The sequence below is a fragment of the Equus asinus genome, chromosome 8 (genome assembly GCF_041296235.1).
Source record: "Equus asinus isolate D_3611 breed Donkey chromosome 8, EquAss-T2T_v2, whole genome shotgun sequence".
NCBI classification, from domain to species: domain Eukaryota; kingdom Metazoa; phylum Chordata; class Mammalia; order Perissodactyla; family Equidae; genus Equus; species Equus asinus.
Window position 1 is genome coordinate 34817818 of NC_091797.1, and position 25916 is coordinate 34843733.

Consider the following 25916-nt stretch of genomic DNA (forward strand, 5'->3'; position numbering starts at 1 on the left):
TCATGGAGGCAGACCTCGACTTTTCCCTTCTTGTGTACCCCACAGGAGTGTGCGTGTTAGGTGACTTAGTAACTGTTGAGAGGATCAGCCCTGTGGCCTCTGACCACAGGGAGAGCCTGGACAGCGCTAGAAGAGATCAATCACTTTCCCTTCTCCTCGCCTGAAGGGTTGGGGGAGGGGAGGGAGGCTCCTCAAAGAGCCGTCTAGGTGCAGTCTTACTGCACGTTAGGAAGACTGCAAGTTAGGTCCGTCTGCATTAGAGGGGAGGAGAGGATACTAACTGCTGAGAGAACGCTGAATAAAGCCAATCAAGACTGAGAACCGTTCCAGCTCCCATGAATCTCCAAACAGTGACAGGGTGGCAGCAACTCCTTTCCTTTATTTCTCCCCCTTGTAAAGGGAGATTCAAGTTGAGCAGCATTCCTTTCCTGCCCCCAAGTCCCCAACCAGACAAGAGGCTGCAGGCACCAAATCCCAGGCTGGGCTCAGAACTCTCCTCCAGCTCTGAGCTGCGACAGCTGTTTGTCTCAGTAAGTCAGCGTTGAATCCACCAGAGAAGAAGAGCACCACTCAAAGACCAGCTGGGCCTGAAGCTGGAGGGCGGCCCAGCGGCAGGCTTTGAGTGATGAGTCTCGAGACAACTGGCCACGTTAACTTGGCTGGATGGAACCCCACACTAATGAAGGTCAGCTCTGTTTGTAGAGAGGGAAGTCAAGGATAAGGCCAGCTCAGTTATCTCTAGAAAAGCGGAACAGACAAGTCTTTCAGAGAAAAGGAAGCAAAGTGGTATTCTGGTCACATCAAGACCACACTCCGCCTCTGTGTGCCTGAGTAGTTGCTGGGTCAGCTGCAGACCAAAGGCAGGCTTCCGAGTGAAGAGAGGGTGACAATAGGAGACTTCCAGGCCACGCAAGCTGATCTTTCGGGAGACTTCCAGGAAGGAAAGCTCACTCTCGCGGTCGGCTGACCATGACTTCACCCAGCGCCTCCAACACCTCTCGCTTGTAGTCCTCAAAGTCCCCATCGATCTGGCTGACACTCTGCTCTTCCACCACCCACAGCTGGCAGTTGGTTTCTGTGATGAGTCGGGCATCATGGCTGACAACGATCACAGCTTTGAAGAAACATGGAAAGATGGGAGGGCAAGGAGAAGGGAGGAAATGAGGAATCAGACCTGGAAGAAGGGAGCCCTAGCCGAAGGACACTACGGTCCCCAAGGAAAGGAGGAGGGCACACTGCCTTACCACCCTTGTATTCGTTGATGGCCTCCCCCAGAGCATCAATAGACTCGATGTCCAAGTTATTGGTGGGCTCGTCCTATGGACAGACATTCCACGACTGAGCGTTACGGCTACCTGTCATCACTGTCACTCTTATCCCTCTCCCACAGTCCAGCTCACTCACCAAGATGAGGACATCGGGCTCCCGACAGGCCAGCTCTGCAAACACAACTCGGGCTTTTTGCCCACCTGGAGCAAAGGAAAAGGAAGTCCATCACACTTTACTACCTTCCATTTCTGAAGGTAAACCCTGAATGTGCATCTGTGTGTGTGCTGAGGTCCCCCAAGTCCTGGTTCCTCTTCCTTTCTGCCTCTAGGTACAGTCTGGAGGTATGAGTATTAAGCAGGAGGACACCTTCCCCAGCCCCCACCAGTGGTACCAGAGAGTTTGCAGATCTGGATGGTGTGGGCGTGACTCTCCAGGCCGAAGCGGCCCAGGCACTTCCGGGCATCCTGATAGGGCAGGTTGAAGCCCCGCTGCAGGTACTCAGTGGGCGTCTCCTCCATGCGAAGCTGCTCTGCATACTGCTGGTTGAAGAAGCCAATTTTCTGCCAGAGAAGAGAGGGAGGTGGTCAGTGAAAGTCCTACTTCCTCCAGCACTCTTATTCCCCAGTTCCCAAAGGCAACTTACCAGCCGGTGGTTCTTTCTCATTTCGCCACGAGTCTGCAAGGAAAGAGCAGGGGTAAGATAAGAAAAACGGGGAAAGTCCTGCAGCTCCATACCTGCTTCTGCACCCCAACTTTCTAAACGGGAGACAAATATCAGATCAGGCTTGGAACAAGGTAGCACAGGAAAGGGAACATGGATGGTCTCCTTAATGTGACAAAGGCATACACAGGAAATCAGGAGAGCACAGGGCAAAAGGGGAGTAAGAGAGGAGCATCATGGAGGGGAGACAGAAAGTGCAGACTCAGAACCACAACCAAAGAGCAGCCCCTTCCCAGCCAGCGACACCCACACGCCTGGTTCCAGGGGTCCAGCGCAGATGGGGCTCAGAAGACAGTGCGTGGGAGGATCTAAGAGCACCTTTCTAAAGCTCTGCTCGGTGGGTGTGAGGAAATCGGTCCTCTCCACACTTTCCTGGAGGGAGTTGAGGCGGCTACAGCCTTTCTAAAGCGTGATACAGAGATCTATCGCAAAAGTCCTAAAAGCCATTCCAGGGAATTTATCTTAAGGAAAAACTAAATTCATAAAGCTGTATAATATTTACTATAGTATTGTCCTTTAGTGAAAAATCAGAAACAGGGGCCGTCCCATGGCCAAGTGGTTAAGTTCCCACGCTCTGCTTCGGCGGCCCAGGGTTTCGCCAGTTCGAATCCTGGGCGTGGACATGGCACCGCTCATCAAGCCATGCTGAGGCGGCGTCCCACATGCCACAACTAGAAGGACCCACAACTAAAAATATACAACTATGTACTGGGGGGCTTTGGGGAGAAAAAGGAAAAATAAAATCTTTTTTAAAAAAAATCAGAAATAATCTAAATGATATCAAATAAATTATGGTAGATCCATATAAATAAATGTCCACATTTAACTACTGGCATGAAAAAACGCTTGATGTGTATTATCTGGAAAAAGTTGGCTATAAAACAATTCATAGGATAACCCCATTTTTGTTAAAAAAATTCTATGCACATTTGGAAAGGAAAAAAGAAGAAAGTAATCTGCCAAAATTAATACTGGTTATCTCTAGATTTCTCTCTGGCTTAGCCAATTTCTACTCTTTCTATGATGGATGTCTATTTCTTGTATAACCAAAACACACACGTAGGGGGATGCCCTCAGCTCGACCCCCATTCTCCTGGCTCTCCTTGAACTGATGTAAACTGCTCTCCCCTATGGCTCCTCTTGGGGAAATTAAGCACCTATGACGAGTTCCGGATTTAACTGTCCACTGCAGAAGGGGTTCCCTGATTCCAGGCCCTGGTGCACAGCTGCGCTTTCACACTTCCATGCTCTCCCGTCACAGTCCTCCCTCCCAGGCTCCAGGACTCACCGGTGTTAGCTTGCCTGTCAGCAGCAGCAGCAGAGTGCTCTTCCCCACGCCATTGGGGCCCACGATGCAGACTGCAAGGAGGAGAGCTGGTGGTCAGAGGCGCCCAGAAACTTTCCCTGGAGCTCCTGCTCCACTTCCCGAGCCACCCAGCCCCAACTCACTCCTTGAGTCCATGTCGATGCCAAAATCCAGATTCTTAAAGAGTGGTTTCTGCCCCTCATAGCCAAACGTCACACCTGAAAGTCAAGAAAAGAAGAGGTTTCTTTTCTTTCTAGAGTCACCCTGAAGGTCCCTGTGAATGTCCCTTGAATGCTGGCCTTGGAGACAAGGAACAGACCCCATTGCTGGGCAGAGAGGACTTGAGGCACACAGCACACACTTCCGCCCCCGGCCGCTCAGGCCTCCAGGCGCTCACCGTGCAGACCCAGCACAGGAGGGCTGAGCGGCGGGGGGTCGGGGAAAGTGAAGCGCACAGTGTACTCCTTTGGGCGCTTCAGGAGCTCAGGGGCCTCCTGCGATTCCTCATCCTGGTTTTTCCGTCGGCATTTCTGCTGCTTTCGAGTCAGGGCTTCCTTTGTTTGCTTTTCCTGGAGAGGAAGGAGAAAGGGGGAAACCCACACCCTTCACAGCAGTCCTGGAAACGTAGGTCGGCGTCCCAGAGTCACCCCCTTTCTCCATTCTCCTGAGAGAAGGGCCCCCCAGCCAAGGAAGACCCCGAGGTGCTCACTGCCTGCTTGGTGGACTTGCCGCCCGCCTTTAGCTCCTTTAGCTTCTTCTCCTGCTTCTCATACTGCTTCAGCAGTTCCTTCTGCTTCTGCTGGTACATCTTCTTGAAAGTCACTGGGGCAGGAGATGGGGATGGGCATCAATGGTTGCCCCTCTCCCCAGGAGAGGGGCGACCAGGATTAGGGAAGATCAAGGTGGGCATCACTGTCCAGAACTCTGAAAAGACTGAGCTTGTCACCATGTCCCTACGAGCCCTCTCTCCCAGGCCTCAAGGCCCCATCTCTTCCCTCTACCCACAAATACTCCTACTTACTGTAATTGCCCCTATAGTAATGGAGCCGCTGGGCGTCGAGATGGATGATATCAGTGCAGACGTCATCCAGGAAGCCCTGGTCGTGGGAGACGATGAGCAACGTCTTCCGCCAGCCCTGGAGGTAGCTGGGTTTTAGAGGAGAGTGTGGAAATGTCACAATGGTCAAGTTAGGGTTAAGTCAGGGGAAGCACACAGACAACAGGGGCAGGTAGGAGAAGAGGGAGGGCTGGACTGAGAGCTGTCAAGGGCAGAGGGGAGAACAGCTAGAAGAAATGAGGGCAGAACAGGAACCAATGATGCAAAGACTGTAAGCAAGGGCAACTCACTTATTGAGCCAGATGACAGCATTGAGGTCCAAGTGGTTGGTGGGTTCATCCAACATCAGCAGCGTGGGCTCCATGAACAGCGCCCTAGAGGGTGAGGCAGCAGAGTGTAGGGTCAGCGGGAGGAAGATCCTTGCTCAGAGAACCCCTGAGAAGCCTCTGGTAGCTGGAGCCTAAGACCATGAACACTCCTTCCCAATCTATCCTTAGAGAGCTCCTGTGCAGGAGACATGGGTAATATACCACAGGCAGGGAGAAAAATGGAGAAACGACCTCGAGTCTGACAACACTGTAAAGGAAAAGAAAATAGCCTTGAACCTCCCTACTGGCCTTGGAAGAATGGGAAGAAGGCAAAGAGTCTGGATGGGTTGAGGCTAGAAGGGAGAGTAGTGAGGTGGGTAGCCCACCTGGCCAGGGAGACACGCATGCGCCAGCCCCCCGAAAACTTCTGTGTGGGCCGATTCTGCATTTCAGGGTCGAAACCCAAACCAGCCAGGATCCGCCGGGCTTTGGCCTCTGCAGCTGCCGCCCCGGTAGCCCGCAATTCCTCATACACCTGGGAGGGGGGAGAAGAGGACACAAGTCTGAAGGTCCCAGGAACCCCCAAGTCTTCGTTTGTGTCCCTTGCGCCATCTCCTCTACCTTCTCTAGCCTCTCGGCAGCTGTGTCATCGCCCTGCTCCAGCTGTCCCTGAAGCCGTCGCTCCTCTTCCAGCAGCTTCAATCGCTTGGTGTCAGCTCGAAGAACGGCCTGCACTGCTGGTGTCTCATCCGCTACCACCTCTGGGGGCAAGGGGAGAACAGTTAGCTCGCCCCAAGGGCCAAGGCTCCTATTCCTTCTTCCCTTCAGCTCCATTTCTGGTTTGCCTGACCCTGCTCAGCTCTTTGTACTTGTTCTAAGTAAAATCTTCTCAAGCCCCTCCTTTACTCCCCCTCTTTCTTTAGCATCCATTTCCCAGTCCCCAGTATCCCCCCATAACCTTTCCAACCCCACAGCCACAATTCCTTCTGTTCTTGGTTGGCTCTTCTATTCCAATTGCCCACCCCTCAAGCCACTCAGTTTCACCTCCCCACCAAGCCCCCTTCCACCACTGGGCTCACCCTGCTCACACAGCAACACATCGATGTTCGGGGGGATGCTCAAGGCCCGGTTGGCGATGTGCTTGAGGAGAGTGGTCTTGCCCTTGCTGGGGAATGAGAGCTATTAGGACCAGACCACCACAGGAATCCCTTGTTTTCCGTCCTGCCCCTCCTCTCCTTACCCATTGGGTCCCACCAGCCCGTAGCGGCGGCCAGCTACAATGTATAGGTCTGCGTTGACAAATAACTCCTTGCCGTGGGCCGAGATGCTGAACTTCTCCAGCTGCAATCAGTAGGGAAAGAGTGGCAGGGGGAAGGAAGGAGCACATGAGAATTCTCCCTTTCAGCCAGGAGATGCAGCTTTCTCCCCAGAGAAGCCTCTGACAAACTAGCACCTACAGCAGAATGCCTTGCCCTCACCATGCCGGTCCCCTAGTAGGCCACCGCCTTCACTGCCTCTAATGGGAGTCTCCCAAATACGAAGCCAGTCCAGCCCGTCCCACCCTCCTTCCCTCCAAAGGTGGACTCCTCTACTTCTACTGGTTTTTCTACCTTCTCGCTCAAGCTGCCAGAAGTCAAGGTGTGGAAAACACCCCCAAGCTTTCTTCCCAGTGGACAAGCCACTCATGCCCCACCTCCCTTGGCTGCCATGGCCAGTCAGGGACATGTGAGAACTGGCACTTCCCCAGGCGAACTGGTTGGGCAGGCCCCCTCAGACCTTACCTTGATGTCAGATGCATTTTCTAACATGGCTTGCCGGGAGGACACCTCTGCTTGTGACACGGAGAAGTCATTTTCAGCAGCATTGGCTGCTTTTAATGAAGCCACCTGGCGTTCATACTCCATCTGAGAAGGAAGGAAAAATCACATTCGAGGCCACTGTCTGCCAGTTTCCCATCACCACGATACAGCCCCATGTCATCAGACATGGACACAGGCTCACAGAAGACAATTCTTTCCTTACTCCAACTGTTTTACTTGAAGTAGCACCCAAAGTTCTACTTCTTGTCCCCCAATTCACGTCCCCTAGTTGAAGCATTTAAAAAAAAAAAAAATCAAATTCTCCTACCTCTGACCACTAACAACATAAGGTCTTACCTGTTTCTTCAGCTTTTTCTTCTCCTTTTTACTAAGGTGAGCATAGGGATCATCGGCCTTAGACTCCCCTTCCTCCTCCTCCTCATCTCCTTCTTCCTCAGAACCCTGTGAGAACCAGGGGATGGTAAAGAAAATGAAGGACCCCTTGTAGAACCCAGATTTCATGTCATCTACCCCCAGTTCCGCAGCATGCTCTTTCCTTCTCCACTCAGTCCTGAGGTATCTTGGTGGATCATCTCTCACTCATACCTACCCTGGGTGTTCCTGCAGTCCTTTATCCATTTCTGCCACCAGGAATGGTACAAGACAGAGGGTGTGAGTGAGTATATGTGAAAATTAACAATGTATCTGTACCTATAAATACAACTACCAATACAATGTAAATGGAACAGGTTCTTTTCCTCACGCATCAAAATTGAATTTCTGTGGCTACACCTTAACATGCAAAGAAGAGGTCTGGAAGCCCTAATGTACAGCCAATGAGAAACCCCGCAGAATCACAGAAGTGAAAAGTATCAGAGATACAGAGGACCTTAGAGATCACCAGACTCACTTACGTCATGCAGATGAGACAAGTGAGACCCAAGGAGGTGGAAAGATGTACTCAAGGTCACACAGCCCGTGAGTGGCAGAGCCAGAACCCAGACTGTCTGAGGCTAACGCCAGGGTCTTTTCCTCTCTGGGTCAGGGGCTACAAACTCGGGCCTGTGGGCTAAATCTGACCTGACATCTGTTTTTATATGGACCGTGAGCTAGGAATGATTTTTACATTTTCAAAAAGTTGTCAAAAAAAAAAGAAAAAGATGAGTAAGTGTCAGAGATTGTATGCAGACCACAGAGCCAAAAATATTTACTATGTGGCCCTTTATAGACGTTTACCAACTCCTGCTCTGGATACTAACACCTCCAGATCCTGCCCTCTGTCCCCCTGTATTAGGCCACAGAGCCCCAGTGCCTCAGCCCACCTTCCCCCAACACCAAAATACACACCTGCTCTGCCTTCTTGGCCTTCTCCTTCCCTTGTTTGGGTGGTTCCTTTTCTTTTGTTATTTCTTCTTCTTCATCCTCCTCTTCATTGTCTAGAGCAGCAAATTTACTCTGAGGCTGAAGGGAAAAGATAGCAGGTCTGATGAAATGCTCAAATTCCTGAGACCCAGCACCCCCTCCTGCCACTTCTCTCTCACCTTGGCCTTCCCCTTTGACTTCTCTTCCTTTCCTTTTTTGCCCTTGAGCCCCGGCTGTTGTTCCTCAGATACAGCCTGGAGGAGAGACAGACACACAAATTAATCTGCTCCTTTGTTGCTTAACAAGCATTTCTAGGGAGTCTAGGACTGGGCGTTAACCATACTGAGTGCGGCCAAGGAGAAAACGAGACCCTAAAAACCTCTGCCTCCAGCTTGAGACCAGATGCTGAGGAGATCATTAGAGAATATTAGCAAAGCAAAGGGGCTGGAAGTCAGGCCCAGTGAGCAACGTGGGTGGGGCAGTACTAGCTAGCCCTGGAGGGCTTCCTCAAGAGGGTGAATCTTGAGAAGAGGTAATGGACGTGGGCTTGGACAAGGCGTTCTAGAGAAGAGGGAAGACACAGCATACAGAACAAAGGCTTCAACACAGACACAGTCAACCTGGATGCCAAGATGAGATCAGGCTGATCTGAAAGGTAAACGTGGAAGAGTCCCAAGAGACAATGTGGAGAGTCCAAGTGGAAGAGCAAAGACTGGAAGGACTTTGTTTTAGATTTTGAGTTTGAAAGTAACAGAATCACTGTAGATTTCAGAGGGATGACAACAGTATTTTAAAAAGCTGATTTTGACACTGTAAGCAAGACAGACCTGGAAGCGCTGGTTTAAAAGCAGGCAAACAAGCCAGGATTACACACCATGGCCACAAGGTGCTACATGGGGTGGGAGTGACCAGCAGAGCCACCATGCTCACCTTATTGATCCGATTCTTCTCTGGCTTGGCAGGCTTAGGAGGGTGCTTTTCTTCCTCCTCCTCTTCCTCACTCTGATCCTGAATCAGGGCTGCAAAGACATTACCACCCTAGAGAATGAAAGGGCCAAAGAAGTCAATGGGATGGTCAAGGCTGTCCTCCTGGGGTCACTGTTTACTACACCAATGGCTTACCTTGGTCTTCTTCCCTCCTCGGGCTATCGGGGCAGGTACTGAAATGACAAGGGGAGACAATGAGGTAGCAAAGACCATTACAATGTCTGGCTTTTCAATCTAATCCAACTCAGAGACCACGGAACAAGGCACTTCACTCCTCACGACTCAGCGATACCAGGTACCCATTTCCCCTCGGGTCATTTACCTTCATCCTCCTCATCACTGGCTGGCACTGAGAGCTTCTTAAGACGCTCCATGAGCTCTTTCTCCTCTCCATCATCATCCACATCCTTCTTCCGCCGGCCTTTTCGGGTATCTCGTTTCTTTTTTTGCTGCTGAAAGCAAAAAAAGAGTGAAAGAATGAAGCCCATGTTCCTGCTGAATCTTGGCCCCACAGAGAGTTCCCCATGAGCTGAGTGAACCAATGTGGCCTGGAGATGGGTTGGTGGACCCAAGATGCCTCCCAGGATGGTGGGCCCTCTGACACTTGTACCTGCTGCTGTTGCTGCTGCTGCTGCTCCTTCTCCTTGAGCACTTTCTCTTCTTCCCCAGCTTGTTTATCTTCTACTGCCAGCTCTTCAAAGAACTGTAAAGGGAGTTAAGATATAGGTGAACGTGCCTCAGAGACCAACCAAGCCCTTCTCTGCCACACACAGGCCCACCGACCCTCCATTCCCCCCTTGCCTTGCTTCCTCTCTCTACAAGATCTTTCCTCCTCCCTCGGGCCCCACCTCCTTCACGTGGCCATATTTTGCTTGCAAACAGCCACAGTCATTTCTCATCCTCAAGCCTCATTTCCTCACCGTCTTTTTGGTCTTCTTGTCCTTCTTCCCTTTCTTCACCACTTTATCTAGAAGGTTAAGCAGACATTGTGAATGCCTATCTACAAATTCCAAAGCAGCCTGAACTCCCCTGCAAAAGCTCTTAGCGGCCTCCACCCTATTTTACTGTTCTTCTAGCTCAATATCACTCCCTAGATGTTTGCACGGTCCCACAAGACAGACAAGCCAATGGTGGGTTGGTCCAGGGCAGCAGTGGGAGGGACAGCAGCAGAATTCATAGGGTGAAGGCAGAAGTGAGAAGTAAGAGAGTATTCAAAGATGACTCCTATGTTTTTAGCTGGAAAATTAGTTGGGCTACTGGTATCGTATATTAACCCAGGATACACTGGAAGAGGTCTCCTCTCCCTACCCCTGCCTGCCCATGGGGGGAAAGAGAGGACCAAGACATGATGATTTGGGATATGCCGTTTGTGAGACCTGCAGGCCATGCGAAGATCAGTAAATGAACATCTGGGTCTAGGCCCCACCTGCTCATCTCGCACAACATTCTAGCACAAATCACACCATGTTACACTTAACTGTCTGTGCACCAGTCTGTCATCCCAGAGAGGGACCTGAGAGACTGTTTAGCTTGTGTTCCCAGGGAGCAAAGTGGGAAGTCAATAAAAGTTTACTGACTGAACAGATCCCAGCTCCTCCCTCTGTCCAGCCCTGTGTTCCTGAAGGCGGGGGGCTATACCTAACTCCCTCTCTCCCTCCCCACATCAGCCTGGGAGGCAACCAGCACCCTCATGATTTGCCTTCACGTCTAGGCCTACCCAGAGTCATATTCTCCTCCAGATCATGCCATCTACTGCCACCCAATTCTATCCAAAAGCACGCCTGTAAGCGTGTAGCTTTCAAAACAAAACAAAACAAAGGCTTTCTACTACCTATCACATTAAGCACTTTCAGACCATAATTCCACGTAGTCCATAGTAATCATTTATTCAGTAAAGTTTTACTGAGCATCTACTCTGCCCAAAACCGGACATTAACGAAGGACAATCTCTATAGTTTAGGGCTTCACAGACTAAAAGGGCCCTAGACTATCTTTTCTGCTTATCTGCTGCCCTATCCACCCCTATGTTCTGGACACTGGCTTCTCCCCGCTCCCTGATTAAGTCCCAGGCATGCTTATGTCTGTCTTTGCTTAATCTGTATCCTCCACCCAGAACACATCTCAAAATCTGATCTCAGTATTGGGTGACCAGCGTGATGGAGCTGAAAAGATGTGCAGGAGAAATAACGAAAGGCTTTATATCCTATTCCAAGGAGTCTACTCCTAAAGGCTTTAAGGACAATCCATGGCAGTACACCAGAAGGAATGACATGCTCAGCTCACCGTGACAACACCGAGGAGTGATTCATCCCAGACACTAAGTTCTCCCCAAGGACTAACACAATCACACCATCTCGCCTTCCTTTAAATATCACTCTGATCCTCCTGACCTACGGAGAGGAAAATCCTGTGCACACGTGAAATTGCGAGAAAGTATCACAACCAAGGAAGAGGAAAAGCCTGTGTTTGGCTGAAGCTATGCTGTATCTTCCATCTCCTCTTCTAAAAGCTCCTCCCCTTCAGTACAACACTTAAGCTGCTTCTAACTTTATGGTCCCTTACTTTTTGTTTTTGTTTTTTTTTTGAGGAACATTAGCCCTGAGCTAACCACTGCCAATACTCCTCTTTTTGCTGAGGAAGACTGGCCTTGAGCTAACATCCGTGCCCATCATCCTGCTTTCTATATGGGATGCCTACCACAGCATGGCTTGCTGAGCGGTGCTGTGTCCGAACCTGGGATCCGAACCAGCAAACCCTGGGCTGCTGAAGCGGAACATGGGCACTTAACCACTGCGCCACTGGGCCAGCCCTGCTTCTTACTCCAAAGCCAGATAAAACACTTCCCTTCACCTTACCAGCTCCTCCTCCAATTTCTGTTTTCTATCCTTATCTTCACCAAGTCTCAGAGCACAGCCCACACTAGCTCCACTTCCTCATCTCCCACTCCTTTCTGAACACACTGCAGTCTGATGTGGGGATCATCTCCTAACGAATACTTTTGCCAAAGTTGCCTCTGTCCCCTTAGTTGCGCAACCCAAAAAGTATTGTTTTAGTCCTAATTTTGCTTGACTTCTCTGCAACATTCCACGCTACCTACCTCCTCATCCTTCAGTTCTCCTCTCTTGTAGTTACTTAACTTCAGGGACCCTGCTACTCCTGGTTTGCCTCCAGTTTCTCTGGCTGCTCGCCTTTCTCAATCTCATCTCCTCAGCCTCCTCCCCTACCTTACTTCCCTTACCTGTCGAGGTTCTTTGGGTTACCATCTTCTGCCCTCTTTTGCTTCAATCTGCAAACACTCTCTAGGGGACTCCTCCACAGCCAACACTTCAACTACACTCGCCTGTGTCTTTACTTCCGGTCTAGAGCTCACTCCACAGTCACTAATAAGCTCTCTCCTCGTCATCTCCTCTTAGAAATTCCCCAGAAATCTCCAGCTCAGCATTCAAAAGCTGCCCTTCTCTCTTCCCACTCCTCACCCTACAGCCCATTACGTCTTTCAAGTAAGTCCACTACCCACTGAGGTTCTTAAGTGAGTGTCATCCTCAATTCTTCTCCCTTCATTCAGCCAGTCCCAGTTCTGGTCAATGTTACTTCCTTAGTAACTCTCTAGGCTTTGCTGCCTTGGCTTACTCTCTAGCTACTTCTCACCTGGATCATTGCCAGAGCCTCCTAAATGGGCTCCCTGTCTTCAGTCTTGATCAATTCAATTCAAGTCATCCTTCACTGCTCAGTCTTGTCAGCGTGAGCTGACCCTATCATTCCTTATGCACTTCAATGGGTCCTCCTTCTCAATGTCTTAGGATTAAACTTGAATAGCATATAAAGCCTTTCATTATCCGTCTCCTGTATATCTTTCCAACACCATCACACTAGTCACTTGATACTGGAAACCAGACAGGCTCATCTATGTCTCTACCTTCACATAAACTTCTTCCTCTGCCCCTTACAATCCATACTGATCCTTTGAGAATAAACTCAGCTATCACATATTCCTGGGCGGCTCTGCGGACACTCCTACCCTACCTGTCTCAGTAGATGCTTCTCCTCTCTTCTTGAGTCCCATAGAATTCTCAGGTACATTCATCACACTCTGTCAACTACTGTCTGGTTAATCCTCTGTCCCCTCCACTAGACTGGGTGCTCCATCAGGGCAAGGCTTATCTTTTATCGCCACATTTCCAAGTCCTCTGCACATCACCAAGTATAAAGTAGACATCCAATAAATGCTTGTAAAATTAGTCACTGTGCACCTACTGTAATTATTTGTGTCCATTGTACCTCCCCTTTGAAGGGCAGTCTTCATACTTTTTTCCTTCCCTCCCCAAAGCACCGTATATACAGTGCTTAGTAAAAAAAAAAAAAATACGTACCCAACAAAAATTCGCCACTTTTAAATAAACCCTAACGCCCATTCCAACACCCAGCATCTACACTCTTGCTCTAGTTGAGAGAGATATGTTCTATGAGAGAGCACAGGAAGGAGTCACACTCTTGAAAAGTAGGTGGGATCACGGGCTGGCGAGGTGTGTGTGAGCGCGCACGCGCGCGCAGGCGGTGGGGTAGGAGGCCGAGGCATGGCTTATGCAATCCTGCGGGATGTGGAATCTAGTGTGGTGGAAAGACGTCCAATAAAGAAAAGAGGACTGTCTCATTTCTCCCCATCTCTCCCTCGGTACCATATGCTCTTCCTCGTCTCTTGCCCAGTCCCAGCAAAGTTCGTGTGCGACACCGCGGCACCTCTTCTTTCGCCCGCACGCCTAAACCACTCCCGCCGCGGCAAACTCTTCCCGGCCCCACAGCACGCATGCGCAGTACCCCCGCACGGCCCGGTCACTCTCACGCCCCGTGACCCTTTCCTAAGGCGCAAGCACTCTTCCGTCTCTTCTTCTCTTCCCTCTCTCGTTCCCTCCCTGCCTCCCAGCCTCACCGGCGGGGCTCGTGCTCTCTCCGTCCCCGATCCACTCGGGCTCCGGCGGCTGTTGCTTTGGCCCCTTCGGCATCGCGCTTGCAGTTACGACTACTCTGGCGGAGCCGGGTGCTATTTCCGCTTCCGGTAGCGTGGGGCCCGAACGGGGCGGGCTCTCCACGCCCACGAGGCCAACCCCGCCCCCGGGAGGTGCACGTGCTCGCCGCGCCGTCATCTCGGGGGCGTGCCTGCGGCTCTGCCGGGGGCGTGGCCTGCAGTGACGGGGCGGGGCTGCCGGCTCTTGTCGAGTCAGCAAAGCGTTTATGACGGTCGGGGAACCCCGACTTGGTGACTCCGTGACGCCGCGTGACTGAGGACTGAACATAGTAATTTGCGACTAGTATGAAGGAATGGAGGCATCTTTTCTTTTTTAAAGTGGATGCTACTTTCTACCAGCCCTTGACATCTGGTTAAGAGCAGATAGGCGCAGTTCATCGACTCAGGAATAGGCCTTGTGGGTCTAGCGTTAAGGTATGTCACAATATTGTAAGAGTTGTAAACGAGGAACTCTAGCCTAATAAACAGAAATCACGAGCTTGGGTTCACTTTATTTTTTTGGTAACAGCTTTACTTAGGTATAATTATATACAATAAACTGCACATACAATAAATTGACAGGCAATAAACTGCAAAGTGTACACTTTGATAAGTCTTACGTATATACACCCATTAAACCATAATCACAATGAAGATTTGACTGCACTTCTAACATTACCATTTAATAGGTGTTGGAGCAAGATGCTCCCATAGCTCTGTCAGCTCCCATTCTCTCCTTAAACTACTACAATCTTGCTTTTGTCCTCTCCATTGCCTGAACCCACTCTTGCCAAGGTCAGCAAAATGGGGCTTGTTCTCTGCCCTTATCCTACTCACTCTCCCATAAGCATTTGATACAGATGGTCACTCCCTTCTTCCTTTGTTGTCTTCAGGGACATTGCTCTCTGCAGGTTTCCTCTTATCTCAGTGGCTGCTCTCTTTTCCCTCCTTTCCTGGCTTCTCCTCCTGAAGTCTAAATGTTGAAGTGCCTTGGGGCTTATTCTTTGACACTCTTTCTTCTAAGATTGGCCCTGAGCTAACATCTGTTGCCAATGTTTTTTCCTTCTTCTTCTCCCCAAAGCCCCCCAGTACATAGTTGTATATTCTAGTTGTAGGTCCTTCTAGTTGGGCTATATGGGACGCTACCTCAGCATGGCTTGATGAGCAGTGCTAGGTCTGTGCCCAGGATCCAAACTGGTGAAACCCTGGGCCGCTGAAGTGGAGCACGTAAACTTAACCACTCAGCCATGGGGCCAGTCCCTTGATACTCTTCTTTATCTAGACTTATTACCTAAATCTCATGACTAAGCAATAGATGCTTATAGATGGCATAGATGACAGTTTAAATACCCTCTATAACAGATGAAGATCCCCAAATGTGTCTTGTTGGGCCCAACTTCTGCCCTAAACTTCAGATTCACAAATCCAACTGCTTATTGGACATCCTCTCTGAGATCTCTAATAAATTTCTCAAATTAATACACATGGAACTGAGCTGTTGTTTTTACTCAAGACTGCATCTCTTCCAGGTTTCTCCACATGAAGAAATTGTACCACCTTTCATCCAGATACTTGGGCCCAAACTGAAAGGTCATCCTCTTTTTCCATTCCTCTTCCTCATCAGCAAGCCATGTCTGCTTCATTCATTCATTAAAAAATATATTTATTGAGTGCATAGTATGTGCCAAGCACTCATCTAAGCTCTTGGGATATCACTGAATAAAATAAAGTTCTCTGCTTACATTTCTAGCAGGAGAGATAATACTATGGAAAAAAGAAAATATAGATCAAGGTAAAAAGTATCAGGAGCGGGGCCAGCCTGGTGGCACAGTGATTAAGTTCGCACTTTCCACTTTGGCAGCCCAGGGTTCATCAGTTTGGATCCCGGCTGCAGACATGGCACCGCTTGGCAAGCCGTGCTGTGGTAGGCGTCCCACATATAAAGTGGAGGAAGATGGGCAAGGATGTTAGCTCAGGGCCAATCTTCCTCAGCAAAAAGAGAAGGATTGGTGATGGATGTTAGCTCAGGGATAATCTTCCTCAAAAAAAGAGGAAAAAAAGTATCAGGAGGGCAGGTTGTAGTACTAAACAGAGTGTTCAGGAGGCCTCAGTGAGGTGAAATTCAAGCAAATCCTTGAAGAAGGTGAGAATTTTGGCCACATGGATTTCCAGGAGCACCTTCCTGGCAATAAGAAGAGCTAGAGTGATGCTCTACAGCAGAAGTATACTTGGGATATATGAGGAACAAACATCAAGCAGGCCAGTGTGGGTGGAGTGCCGCGAGTGAGCAAAGCATGAGCGATGGAGAGGAGAATAGAAGAGCAAAGCAGGGGCTGGACTGAGAAGGATCTTTTAGGTCATCTTAAGGATTTGGCTTCTACTCTCAACTAAAATAGAAGTTATTACAATGTTCTGAGCAGAGGAGTGACATGACCTGACATATGTTTTAAAGGGATGACTGGGTGCTGTGCTGAGAACAGACAGGGGTGTGGAATAGGGGGAATGGCAGAAGCAAGGAGACCTGATAGGAGGTGGTTGTGACTCAACCCAGGGTGACAGTAGTGGAGGTGGTGAAAAGGGCTGGTTTCTGGATAGATTTGAAAAAAGAGCCGGCTGGTTTTGTTAATGAATTGGATGTCAGGTGTGACAAAAAATTGAGGATAACTCCAAGGTTTCTGAACTGAGCAACTAGAAAGATGGAGTTGCCATCAACTGAGACTGTAAAACATATCCCAAATCTGCCCATTTCTCTCCACCTCTACCCCAGACCAAGCCGCCATCTCTCTCCCCTGGACCACCGAAGTAACCTCCTAACTGGTCTCCCTGTCGCCGGCCATCCTCTAGTCCATCCTTCATGTCTACAGTCAGTGGCAGTTCTAGAATATAAATCATTCGCTCAGAACACTCAGAATAAAATCCCAATGCTTTGCCACAGCTTTTGGGGCACTGTATGAACTGGTCCCTGTTGAACCTCCTGATCTCATCTCCCCCAAATCTAGCCACACTGGTCTTCTATTTTTACTTCCAACACCTCAAACTCATTCCTGCCTCAAGGCCTTTGTCCTTGCTGTTCCCTATGCCTGGAATGCACTTCATCCAGATATTCATATGGCTGCTTTCTCATTTAATTTTGGCTTCTGTTCATGCTACCTGCTGAAAGAAGCCCTATCAATCGTAGTATTGACCTGTTTTCTTCAAACTGTCGCCCTCCAGCCTTTTCCTTCACCTTGTTTTTCTTCAGGGTACTTATTACTCGATTATATTATACATGTACTTATTGTCTATCATCCTCAATAGACCGTAAGCACCATATGGGCAGGGATTTTGTCTTTTTCACTGGTATATCCCCAGCCCCTAATACAGTCCCTGGCCCAGAGTAGGCACTAAAGTATTCACTGAATGAATGTGAGGCTTAAATAAGACAATGTATATAAACTGAGAGTGGTCCCTGACACAGAGCGGGCAACCAGGACACTACATTGTGAGATTTCTCCCAGCCTCTCTGGTCACCCTTCCTCAGTCTCCCTGTTAGGTTCATCCTTGTGCTTCTTCACTTGGCCATTACACGTCAGCGTTCCTCAAGGCTAAGTCCTAGGCCTTCTCTTCTCCCCCCTTGGCATTCTTCTCCCAGGTGATTTCAGTTAGATTTTTTGGAAAGGCCTATACTAACCACCAAGTCTTGAGAAGCACCCCCAACCATTATTCTCCATATAGTATCCCGTTTATTTCCTTCTTATCATTAGTCACGATCTATAATTACTCATTTGTTTACTTTTGAGAAAAACAGCTCCTGACAACTGGGAACTGGGCTGACACTGACAGCCAGGCCTTGGTGTTGCTAAGAGCTGGCCTGGCGCTCACTTCCAGGCCATGGTGCTCTCCTATTGAACATAAACAATCAAACAGAACACCAACGTCAGGCAAGGTCATTCTGTGACCATGATGAAGTCAGACAGAGTTCGTAATCTTGGCTAAGCACAGACAAAAACAAGGTCGCTGTGCAAAAGCATAAAGACTAAACAGCCCTCTCTCGCTAAAATGGAAGATGGTTGCTTTTTTTTTTTTTACCAGATACTCCTTTAGCCATATTTCATTCCTCCCCTCTTCTAGATGAGCTTTATTAAGATGAGCAATCATAGAATTGCTCCGACTTCCTAACAACACCCAGTCCAGAACAATTCCCATTTCCTTGAACCTTCCCCAAATCACCTGACATAAACCCTAATCCTGTCATTCCTAACCCTCTCTTAATAACCTCTGCAGTTAATAAACTCAACTTTGACTACAGGTGTGCCCTGGTGGTTGTTGGCTGGAGGGCATTGACACTTTCACTGTCTTATTCTCTATTGAATCACCAAATTTTAGCAGGGAGTGGCTGGTAGAGGATGTTTATCAGACCCTAAAGTTCTCACCTGCTGAAAGTCCAATATTTTGCTTAGCGCATGGCTGCCTGAATAGAATACTTTTCCAAGCCTTGCTGGTAGCTAGGTATTGGCCATAGGACTGTTATGGCCAGTGGCATATAAACTGAAGAGCTCTGTGCTAGCTTTGGGGAAATTTCCTCCAAGATGGCTGGTGTCCTCTGCCCTTCCTCCATCCTGAGGCTCGGAGCATGGATGAGCAAGCTAGAGCTTCACTGTGGACTGTGAATAGGAGGGTCTGACCCCACGGACTGTGGAGCTAAAAGCCGAGAGGGGAGGGGGTTTCTGAACATCTGAAGACCTTGTGGCATGATTGTCACATATGCCTTGGACTATCTACCTATTGACTTGTGAGAGATATAAGCTTCTATCTTGCTTTAAGACTAATTTTGGTTTCTGTTACAACTGAACTTAAATGTGATAAACTGGGCCATAGAAGGTGCTTACTATTCACCAAGTGAATCAATGTATCCATGCTCACAGCTTCAGCCACAACCTAAAAGCAGGTAACTCACATTTATGTCTCCAGTTTTAATCTGAATACCAAATCTGTATATCCAACTATCTACTTTCTCTCTCTCCTTGGATGTCTTAAAAGGCAGCTCAGACTCAACCACTCCAAAAGCAAATTAGTGGCATTCTGCCTGTTTTCTTCCAACATCTTTCTTTTTAAATGGCACTTAGTTATGCAAGCCAGAACTACCCCAAAAAACCTAAAATACCTTCATTTTGATCTCTTATGTCCACTTTCCTCCCATCCCACTGCCCAAGCTTATACCACCATCACAACTCATCTGGACTACTGAAGTAACCTTGGCCACTTCCAAGCCTGGCCAGCTCTGTACATTGAGTTGACCTTTTTGAAAAAACCAATCTAATCCATGACACTCACCTGCCTAGCACCCCTCAAAGCCTTCTGTCTTAAGATCCAAATCCTTGCGTTCTGTAAGGCCCTGTGTGGTCCAGTTCCTCCTCCTCCTGCCTTACCTCCCTTTTCTGGTCTCTTAGCAAACATCTTTGCCTGGACTACACTCTCCCACCTCACCTCCGGCTTGTCCTTCAGCACTTGGCTCAGTTGTGATCTTCCCCATACTCCCCTTTCATCACGTCTCGCTTCTCCACAGCACTTTTGACATGTGTAACTTTACACCTATTTGATTTTCTCATAAACATGTCTCCCTCTTTATATTTAAAACTGATTGGTTTGGGCTCAGTTATCTCTAGTGCCTAGTCTATTGCCTGGCCCACAGGCACGCTACAAATATTTGCTGAAAGATTGCTTTGTCACTGCCAGTCCATAAATATCAAACCTACAAACACAGGTAAAATGCTTGAAATATTACTCCATAGGTACCTGACCTTTCTTTTCTCCGTCAAAACTTTACCCCTGAACATAAGGCAGCCTGGTATGGTTAACGCCTATCGATTAAGGGGACCCCACTGGTTCCTTCAGACTGGAAGAAACTTAAGTTTTGCCTTTTTCCATCACTGTGTATGAACTAAATGAATAAACTAACTCCAACAAGAACAGCTTCATCTGCACTTCCAGAGATGACTGGAACACAGGGATTAAAGAAAATGCTTGTTTCCACTGCGTTTATTACTAATGTAAAAAAACGTTAAAAAGAAAAAAAATTCATTCTCAGTTCTCCAACGGCTCTCATCCCTCCCTCTTGCCCATACAACTCCTGACCCATTTCCTCAGGGCCAGTTCAAAACTGAACCTGTTCACTGCCGTTTTCACAGAAAACAACCAGTACCAGGGATGTAGGGGAAGAGGGTTGGAAAAGGGCGACAGTACTGTCCAGGTTCCACCCAAAGGCAGGCCAGGTGGAGATTCACAGAATTCAAATGAAAGGGCTGGTGGCCTCACATGACGTAGTCTAACTGAAAAGGGCTGGAGAGGAGATAGGGCAGGCCCATCAGAGACTTCACGGGACATCTCACGGGCCTGGGTTGAATCCAGAAAAACTGACACCAGAAGAATAGGGAGGACCAGGGAGGCAGTCTTGTGGAAAGTTGCACAATTCTCCCAGGTTGGGAGGTGGGGAACGTCTAGAGGGCACCAAGAGCCTCGTTCATTTTGGCAGAAAAACTTACGCTAGTGTTGGGAAGTCACGAAAATGCCACAGACACTGAGGAAGGCTACGAAGGGATGTACAGTTTCACAAAGCACAGTGATCACAGACCATAGCGGTGGGGATCATGCTACTGACGCAGAAACTACGAAATCCAAAAGCAGGGAGTGGCCTTTCAGGGAGTGACTCTGTACCAGTCATCCAAACTTGACCCCAGGTCAGACAACCTGGTGAGTTTCACAGAGCAGCTGACAACATTGGGGGTAGAGGGGTGTCACATAAAAAGGACTTAAAACAAGCAGCTAGAAGAAGGGAATGGTAGGAAACTGCTCCAGGCCTCTCAGGAATTGAGGGCAATATGGGGCTGGGTGGACAGATGCACAAGAAACAGCACCAAAGAGGTTTCCTGTTCTGCAGTCAGTTGGCGAGGGGAAGAGGATCCAGGAGGCAGTTGAAGGGAGCAACGATGGGGTCCTGAAGGCGAGTCTCTGGAGGCTGGATCAGCAGAAATAGTGCACACCGCGCACCAGTGATGAAACACAACTCTGGACCCCAAATGGGGGAGGTGGCAGATGGGGGTGGGCGTCACTGACTGAGGGTGGTGGGTGGAACAGCCTCACAGTAGCCATCACAGGGCCACAGGGAAATATATGGCCGCTAGGTCACAGAGGGCTCCTTCCAGCCTGGATGGGAAGGCACAGTCTCACAGAGGAGGTCCATTGACGCCTGGGTGGTAGAAGGCACAGAGGTCCTCATATCGACAGTGGCCCTTTTTGGCAAAGTGTCGGCAGACAGGGCGGTCGGATTTGTCTGTGAACAAGTGAAAATCAAACAGTTTAAAATGCAAGAAAGAACACAAATGTAACAAAAAGCAAAGAGAGGGTGGTCAGATTTCCTACTCCCTACCATTTCTAGATATTTTGGAATGGTGGTGCTTCTTCTGGGAGAAAAAACATCCAAGGCTACTCCTACTTCAAAAGGACAAAGGATAGCCCAAAGGAGAAGAGTCACGGGCATTCTGGGAATTAAGTCACTCTAAGAGTGATGGGTATTACATGTGTACAGGCATCAACAAAGGACCTCACCTTCCATAACCTGGGGTCCATCCTTGGGCGGACAGGTATTCTTGATAAGAGACCAGCTTTTGAGCCTTCGAGGGTTTCTCTGCTCTTTGTGAAAGCCTCCCCTGGAAGGACCCCCATGGCCTGGTCCAGGAAAAGGAGGTTCAGCATTGACTCCCCACCAACCACGACCATATGGGCCAGATCTGGGGCCTAGGCCTCCCCGAATTGGGCCTCTGCCCCGGGGAGGAGGTGGGAGACTCAGTAGTGGTGGAATCATTGGTCCCCTTGATCCCGGAGGACCTCTGTGAAGAGCTAGAGAGAGAGAGAGAGAGAGAGATGGAAAGGTGATCAGTGGCCAGCTTAATCCTGATAGAGAAGCCCTGATTTTTTTTTAACTTTCTATTGAAGTACAATATTCGTACAAAAATACACCACTTTTAAGTGCACAACTCAGTTATCACCATAGTAAACATATCTGTGTTTCTACCACCCAGGTGAAGGGATAAAGCCTAATCAGCGCTTCAGAAGTCCCCCCACTTGTGCCCCTCCGCCCCCCACTATTCCACCCTCCTCCCCAAAGGTAACCGCTATCCTGACTTCTAGCACCATAGGTTAGTTTTTGCCTGCTTTCGAACTTTGCATAAATGGAATCATACAGTCTGCATTCTTTTGTGTCTGGCTCCTTTCGCTCAACATGGTGTTTGTGAGATTCCTCCAGGTTGCCTGTAGCAGCAGTTCGTTCACTTTCATGGCAGTGTAGCATCCCATTGCATGCACACACAACAACTTATTTATCCATTCTACTGATGGTGGACATGTGGGTGGAGTCCAGTTTGGGGCTATAACGAAAAATGCTGCCATGAACATTTTGATACATGTCTTTGTCACACACGTTTGCATTTTTCTTGAGTATATATGTAGTAGAGGTATTGCTGGGTCCTAGAGGACATGTATGCTCGAGTTTAATAAAGTCAAACTGTTTTTTCAAAGTGGTTGTACCAATTTACACTCCCACCAGCAGCTGTGCCATAGTCTTGACCACACTTTGTATTGTCAATCTTTTTCATTTTCGCCATTCTGATGAGGGTGAAAAGTGGTGTTTTTTTTTTCAATTGTGGTAAAACATGTAACAAAAAATCTGCCATCTTAACTATTTTTAAGTGTATATCTCAGTAGTGTTAAGTCAAGTGCCATCGTTGTGAAACAGATCTCTAGAACTTTTTCATTTTGCAAAAGTGAAACTTTATGGCTACTAAATAACTTTCCTTTTCTCTGTCTACCCAGTCCTTGGCAAACACCATTCTACTTTGTTTCCATGAATTTAACTACCTCAGATACCTCATACAAGTGGAATCATACAGTATTTGCCTTTTTGTGACTGGCTTATTTCCTTTAGCATAATGGTCTCAAGGTTCATCCATGCTGTAGCACGTGATGGGATTTTCTGCCTTTTTGGGGAAATTCCATTGTATGAATATACCACATTTGGTTTATCCATTCATCTGTCAATGGACATCTGGGTTGCTTCCATCTCTTGGCTATTGTGAATAGTGCTGCTATGAACATGGAAAGGCAAATATCTTTTCAAGATCCTGCTTTCCATTCTTTTGGATATATACCCAGAAGTGGGATTGCTGGATTATATGGTAGTCCTATTTTTAATTTTTGGAGGAACCTCCATACTGTTTTCCACAGTGGTCGTACCATTTTACAATCCCACCAACAGTGTGCAAGGCTTTCCATTTCAAAGCGGTGTGTTTTTAGCTTGCATTTATTTGACGACTAACAATTGAGTTCTTGTTCTCGTGTTTTTGGCCGTTTAGATTTCAGGTTTTATGAGGTGGCTGTTCTTGTCTTTTGCCTATTTTTCTAACAGGTTGTCTAGAAAGAGTTCTTTATATACTCTAGATATGAGCTCTTTATTGGTTATATTTGTTGTAAGTATCTTCTACTCTATGGCTTCTTATTAATTTCTTAATAGTAAGTTCTAATGTAGTTCAGTTTATCAATCTTTCCTTTATAGTTAGTGTGTATTTCTTGTCTGTTTAAGGACTCTTATCCATTCTAAGACCATGAAATATATTTATTTTCTAGAACTATTTGTTTACCTTTTATACTTAGATCTATAAGCCACTTGTATATGGTACGAATAGATCAAATTTCATTTTTTCCCTCACATGAATGTCCAATTAATCCAGCATCATTTACTGAAAAAACCACTATTTCAGTTTCGTCTTCATCATTAATTAAGTGTCCAGATATGTGTGGGCCTTTTACTGGATTCTTTATGCTGTCCTAGTGATTTAAATGTCTATGCTTGTGCCAGTATCACACTGTCATAACTACTATAGCTTTACATTAAGTCTTGATATTCAGAGTAAGCCCTCCCACCTCAAGACTGTCTTTGCATTGTCTCACTCGGATCCTGTGCATTTCCATTTCCAAATAATAATGTAGAATGTTTACTTCCACAAAACCATTATAGGGATTCTAACTGGGAATGCACTGAATCTATAGAGCAATTTGGGAAAAACTGACATTTTTACAACATTGAGTTTTTCAAACTGTGAGTATACAGCATCTCTCCATTCATTTAGGTACAGAATCACTGATTTTTTTTTATTTTAAAGGATATATTCTCTCTGAGTTTCACTCCCTCCCTTACTCCCTTTTCCAGGAACTAATCAAAAGATTGGGGGCCCCTTCTTCCTCACCTGACTTGGGGTCACCAGGCTTTCCATTGGCCATGGGGGGAGGGCCCAGAAGGCTGGGTGGTCCTAAGAGTAGACATGAAAACATGGTCATCAGAATGGACTAAAGGACTGATGATCCTGTTCTTATTATGGTTTTCTTCTATTACTCATTTCTTAATCCAACCAGTAAAGCCAGGTATATTCTTAAGGGTGTTAAGAATTCTCACCCCATCTATCTGCCCTTTCCTTCGCAAAGCGTTTTCAGGGTTTGCCAAAAGTGGAGACTCAGTCAAGGGGGATAACGCGGGAAGGTTACCTACAACTCCTTCCTTTCCATTGTTGTTATCCAGATCATCTCAGAGATACCAGAGATAATCCAATCCCTCTCTTTAACTGCCGGCCAATCAGATAGCTTCCCTTCCCTCCCCACCACCCCCTCGCCCTGCCCGGGAGTAGTTTTAGAGAAGACTGCACTTTCACATTCCCTGTGAAAGTATGGTCACAAATTGTCATCCCAGTCAACGAAATCTGCAACCTCTCTACGCCCCCTCTCCCCTGCCATTCTGCGGCTGCGCACACGAGTTCTTTATCTTCTCCCCTGCCTTCTTTAGAAAGCTTTAGGGGCCAGATTGAAGTTGAGGGTTCAAGTAAGAGAACTCTTTCAGAGCTCCATCCCGGACAGCCCCCACCTCCGCCCCAACGCGTGCGCCCTTCCTCCTTCCGTTAGAGCCCCCTCCCCCGCACCTTTTCAGCCCCTAACCCCTCGTCCTGACCGGCTGACAGGCATGTGCACACCCCTCCCGGGCTCCTCACCAATGGGACTCCCATCCTCCTCATCTCCAGTCTCTTCCCGCTCTGGCAGTTGGGGCTGCTGCGGCGGCGGCTGCTGCTGCTGATTCTGCTTCTTTCGTTTCGGCATCGTGGTTGCGGCAATGGCTGCAGCGGGATTTGGAGGGCAGTGAGGAAGGGGCACGCTGGGATTCTGTTTCCGCTTCCGGGGGGGCGGTGGACAGTGAGGTTGAGGCTCCCGCCATTTCACTTCCGGAAGGCTGCAGGGGGCTTTTGTGCGGCCGCATTCTCACACCAGCTGCCTCCCTCAGTCTCTGCCAGGCGTGGCGGCAATCTCAAACCTTCCCTCTGCTGCGTTCCTATAAAAGCTTAAAAAGAAAATTTCTTTCTTCTCTCACCGAAAAAAACCCACAACCGGTTCTTCACAGTGTGCCATAGAGTGGATAGGCTCTCGGGCCAGAAGGCCTGAGAAGAGAGGGCTGTCGCATCCTAAGATCGCCACATCCGGTACCCGGTTACTATGGCAACTGCTGCAGGCACAACTTCGTGCCCTCTGACCTCCCTCCAAAAGTGCCTCTCCCACCTGGATGTCTCTCCTCTCCGGCGCTTACCCTTATCTGTAAACCTGCTCCTTATCATCGTTCCCACAAGGAATTTGGGTCCCAGCGGGGCGGGACCCGGGACTTTTCAGACCACCATCCGTCGCTCAAGACCTCTGACCTTGCCCCCAGTGTAGCCCAGCAACTTGGCTTCAATCCCGGGACACGCAGTCTCCGCTTTCCACTAAGGTCACACCCGGCGGTTGCTAAAGTAGCTTCTGCGTGTCCACACCCCCTCTCCCCCAGGTGGTAGGACCCGCCCTCCGCTCCACCGCCCCCCTCCAGGTGAGTGGTAGCTTCTCCCCGGCGCGCAAGGTAGTGATGACACGCGTCCCCCCTCCTCCGAGCGGGAGTTGGTAGCGTCCGTGACGAAGTTAGCCCGATCCTCCCACGCGCGCCTCCTTCCTCGCCGCCGCTGCGCCCTCTGGATGCTACTGGCTCTTACGTGCGGGTAGCCCACC

The 25916-nt window shown here is 48.6% G+C and overlaps 2 protein-coding genes across 9 annotated transcripts; both read right to left on the bottom strand.

Moving 5' to 3' along the window:
- Window positions 1-359: 359 nt before the first annotated feature.
- On the bottom strand, window positions 360-13895 carry ABCF1 (ATP binding cassette subfamily F member 1). Of its 4 annotated transcripts, none has more exons than XM_014832309.3 (25): window positions 13737-13895; window positions 9730-9776; window positions 9420-9512; window positions 9132-9258; window positions 8945-8982; window positions 8753-8860; window positions 8002-8076; window positions 7808-7921; window positions 6818-6922; window positions 6443-6565; window positions 5902-6002; window positions 5741-5826; window positions 5283-5422; window positions 5048-5196; window positions 4644-4727; window positions 4318-4442; window positions 4006-4118; window positions 3694-3865; window positions 3440-3514; window positions 3279-3349; window positions 1913-1945; window positions 1661-1829; window positions 1405-1469; window positions 1245-1317; window positions 360-1114 (listed from the first exon to the last, which is right to left on the bottom strand). In XM_014832309.3, the coding sequence occupies exons 1-25, from the start codon at window positions 13807-13809 to the stop codon at window positions 948-950; spliced, it is 2526 nt and encodes an 841-aa protein (XP_014687795.3). In that variant the 5' UTR covers window positions 13810-13895; the 3' UTR covers window positions 360-947. The 4 variants fall into 4 exon arrangements, with proteins under 4 accessions (XP_014687795.3, XP_014687794.3, XP_014687796.3 ...); XM_014832308.3 differs by having other exon boundaries at window positions 9132-9261; window positions 13737-13886; XM_014832310.3 differs by having other exon boundaries at window positions 9132-9261; window positions 9658-9776; window positions 13737-13885.
- A 5919-nt stretch (window positions 13896-19814) lies between these two features.
- Window positions 19815-25607, bottom strand: PRR3 (proline rich 3). Of its 5 annotated transcripts, XM_070516739.1 has the most exons (6): window positions 25468-25607; window positions 24881-25224; window positions 24089-24151; window positions 22031-22213; window positions 21396-21686; window positions 19815-21120 (listed from the first exon to the last, which is right to left on the bottom strand). In XM_070516739.1, exons 2-6 carry the CDS (start codon window positions 24984-24986, stop codon window positions 21014-21016), a joined length of 750 nt encoding a protein of 249 aa, XP_070372840.1. In that variant the 5' UTR covers window positions 24987-25224; window positions 25468-25607; the 3' UTR covers window positions 19815-21013. The 5 variants fall into 5 exon arrangements, with proteins under 5 accessions (XP_070372840.1, XP_014687791.2, XP_044630968.1 ...); XM_014832305.3 differs by lacking the exon at window positions 22031-22213; XM_044775033.2 differs by lacking the exon at window positions 25468-25607 and having other exon boundaries at window positions 24881-25408.
- Window positions 25608-25916: the final 309 nt, after the last annotated feature.

Coding starts and splice junctions, on each gene's coding strand:
- ABCF1 (XM_014832308.3), bottom strand. CDS start 13,809: ATGCCGAAGGGGCCAAAGCAACAGCCGCCGGAGCCCGAGTGGATCGGG. Junction 1,830..1,912: donor TGAGAAAGAACCACCGGCTG/GTAAGTTGCCTT, acceptor CTTCTCTGGCAG/AAAATTGGCTTCTTCAACCA. Junction 1,115..1,244: donor CATCAACGAATACAAGGGTG/GTAAGGCAGTGT, acceptor GTTTCTTCAAAG/CTGTGATCGTTGTCAGCCAT.
- PRR3 (XM_070516739.1), bottom strand. CDS start 24,986: ATGCCGAAACGAAAGAAGCAGAATCAGCAGCAGCAGCCGCCGCCGCAG. Junction 22,214..24,088: donor GCCTGGTGACCCCAAGTCAG/GTGAGGAAGAAG, acceptor TTTTCGTTATAG/CCCCAAACTGGACTCCACCC. Junction 21,687..22,030: donor GACACAAAAGAATGCAGACT/GTATGATTCCAT, acceptor CTCTCTCTCTAG/CTCTTCACAGAGGTCCTCCG.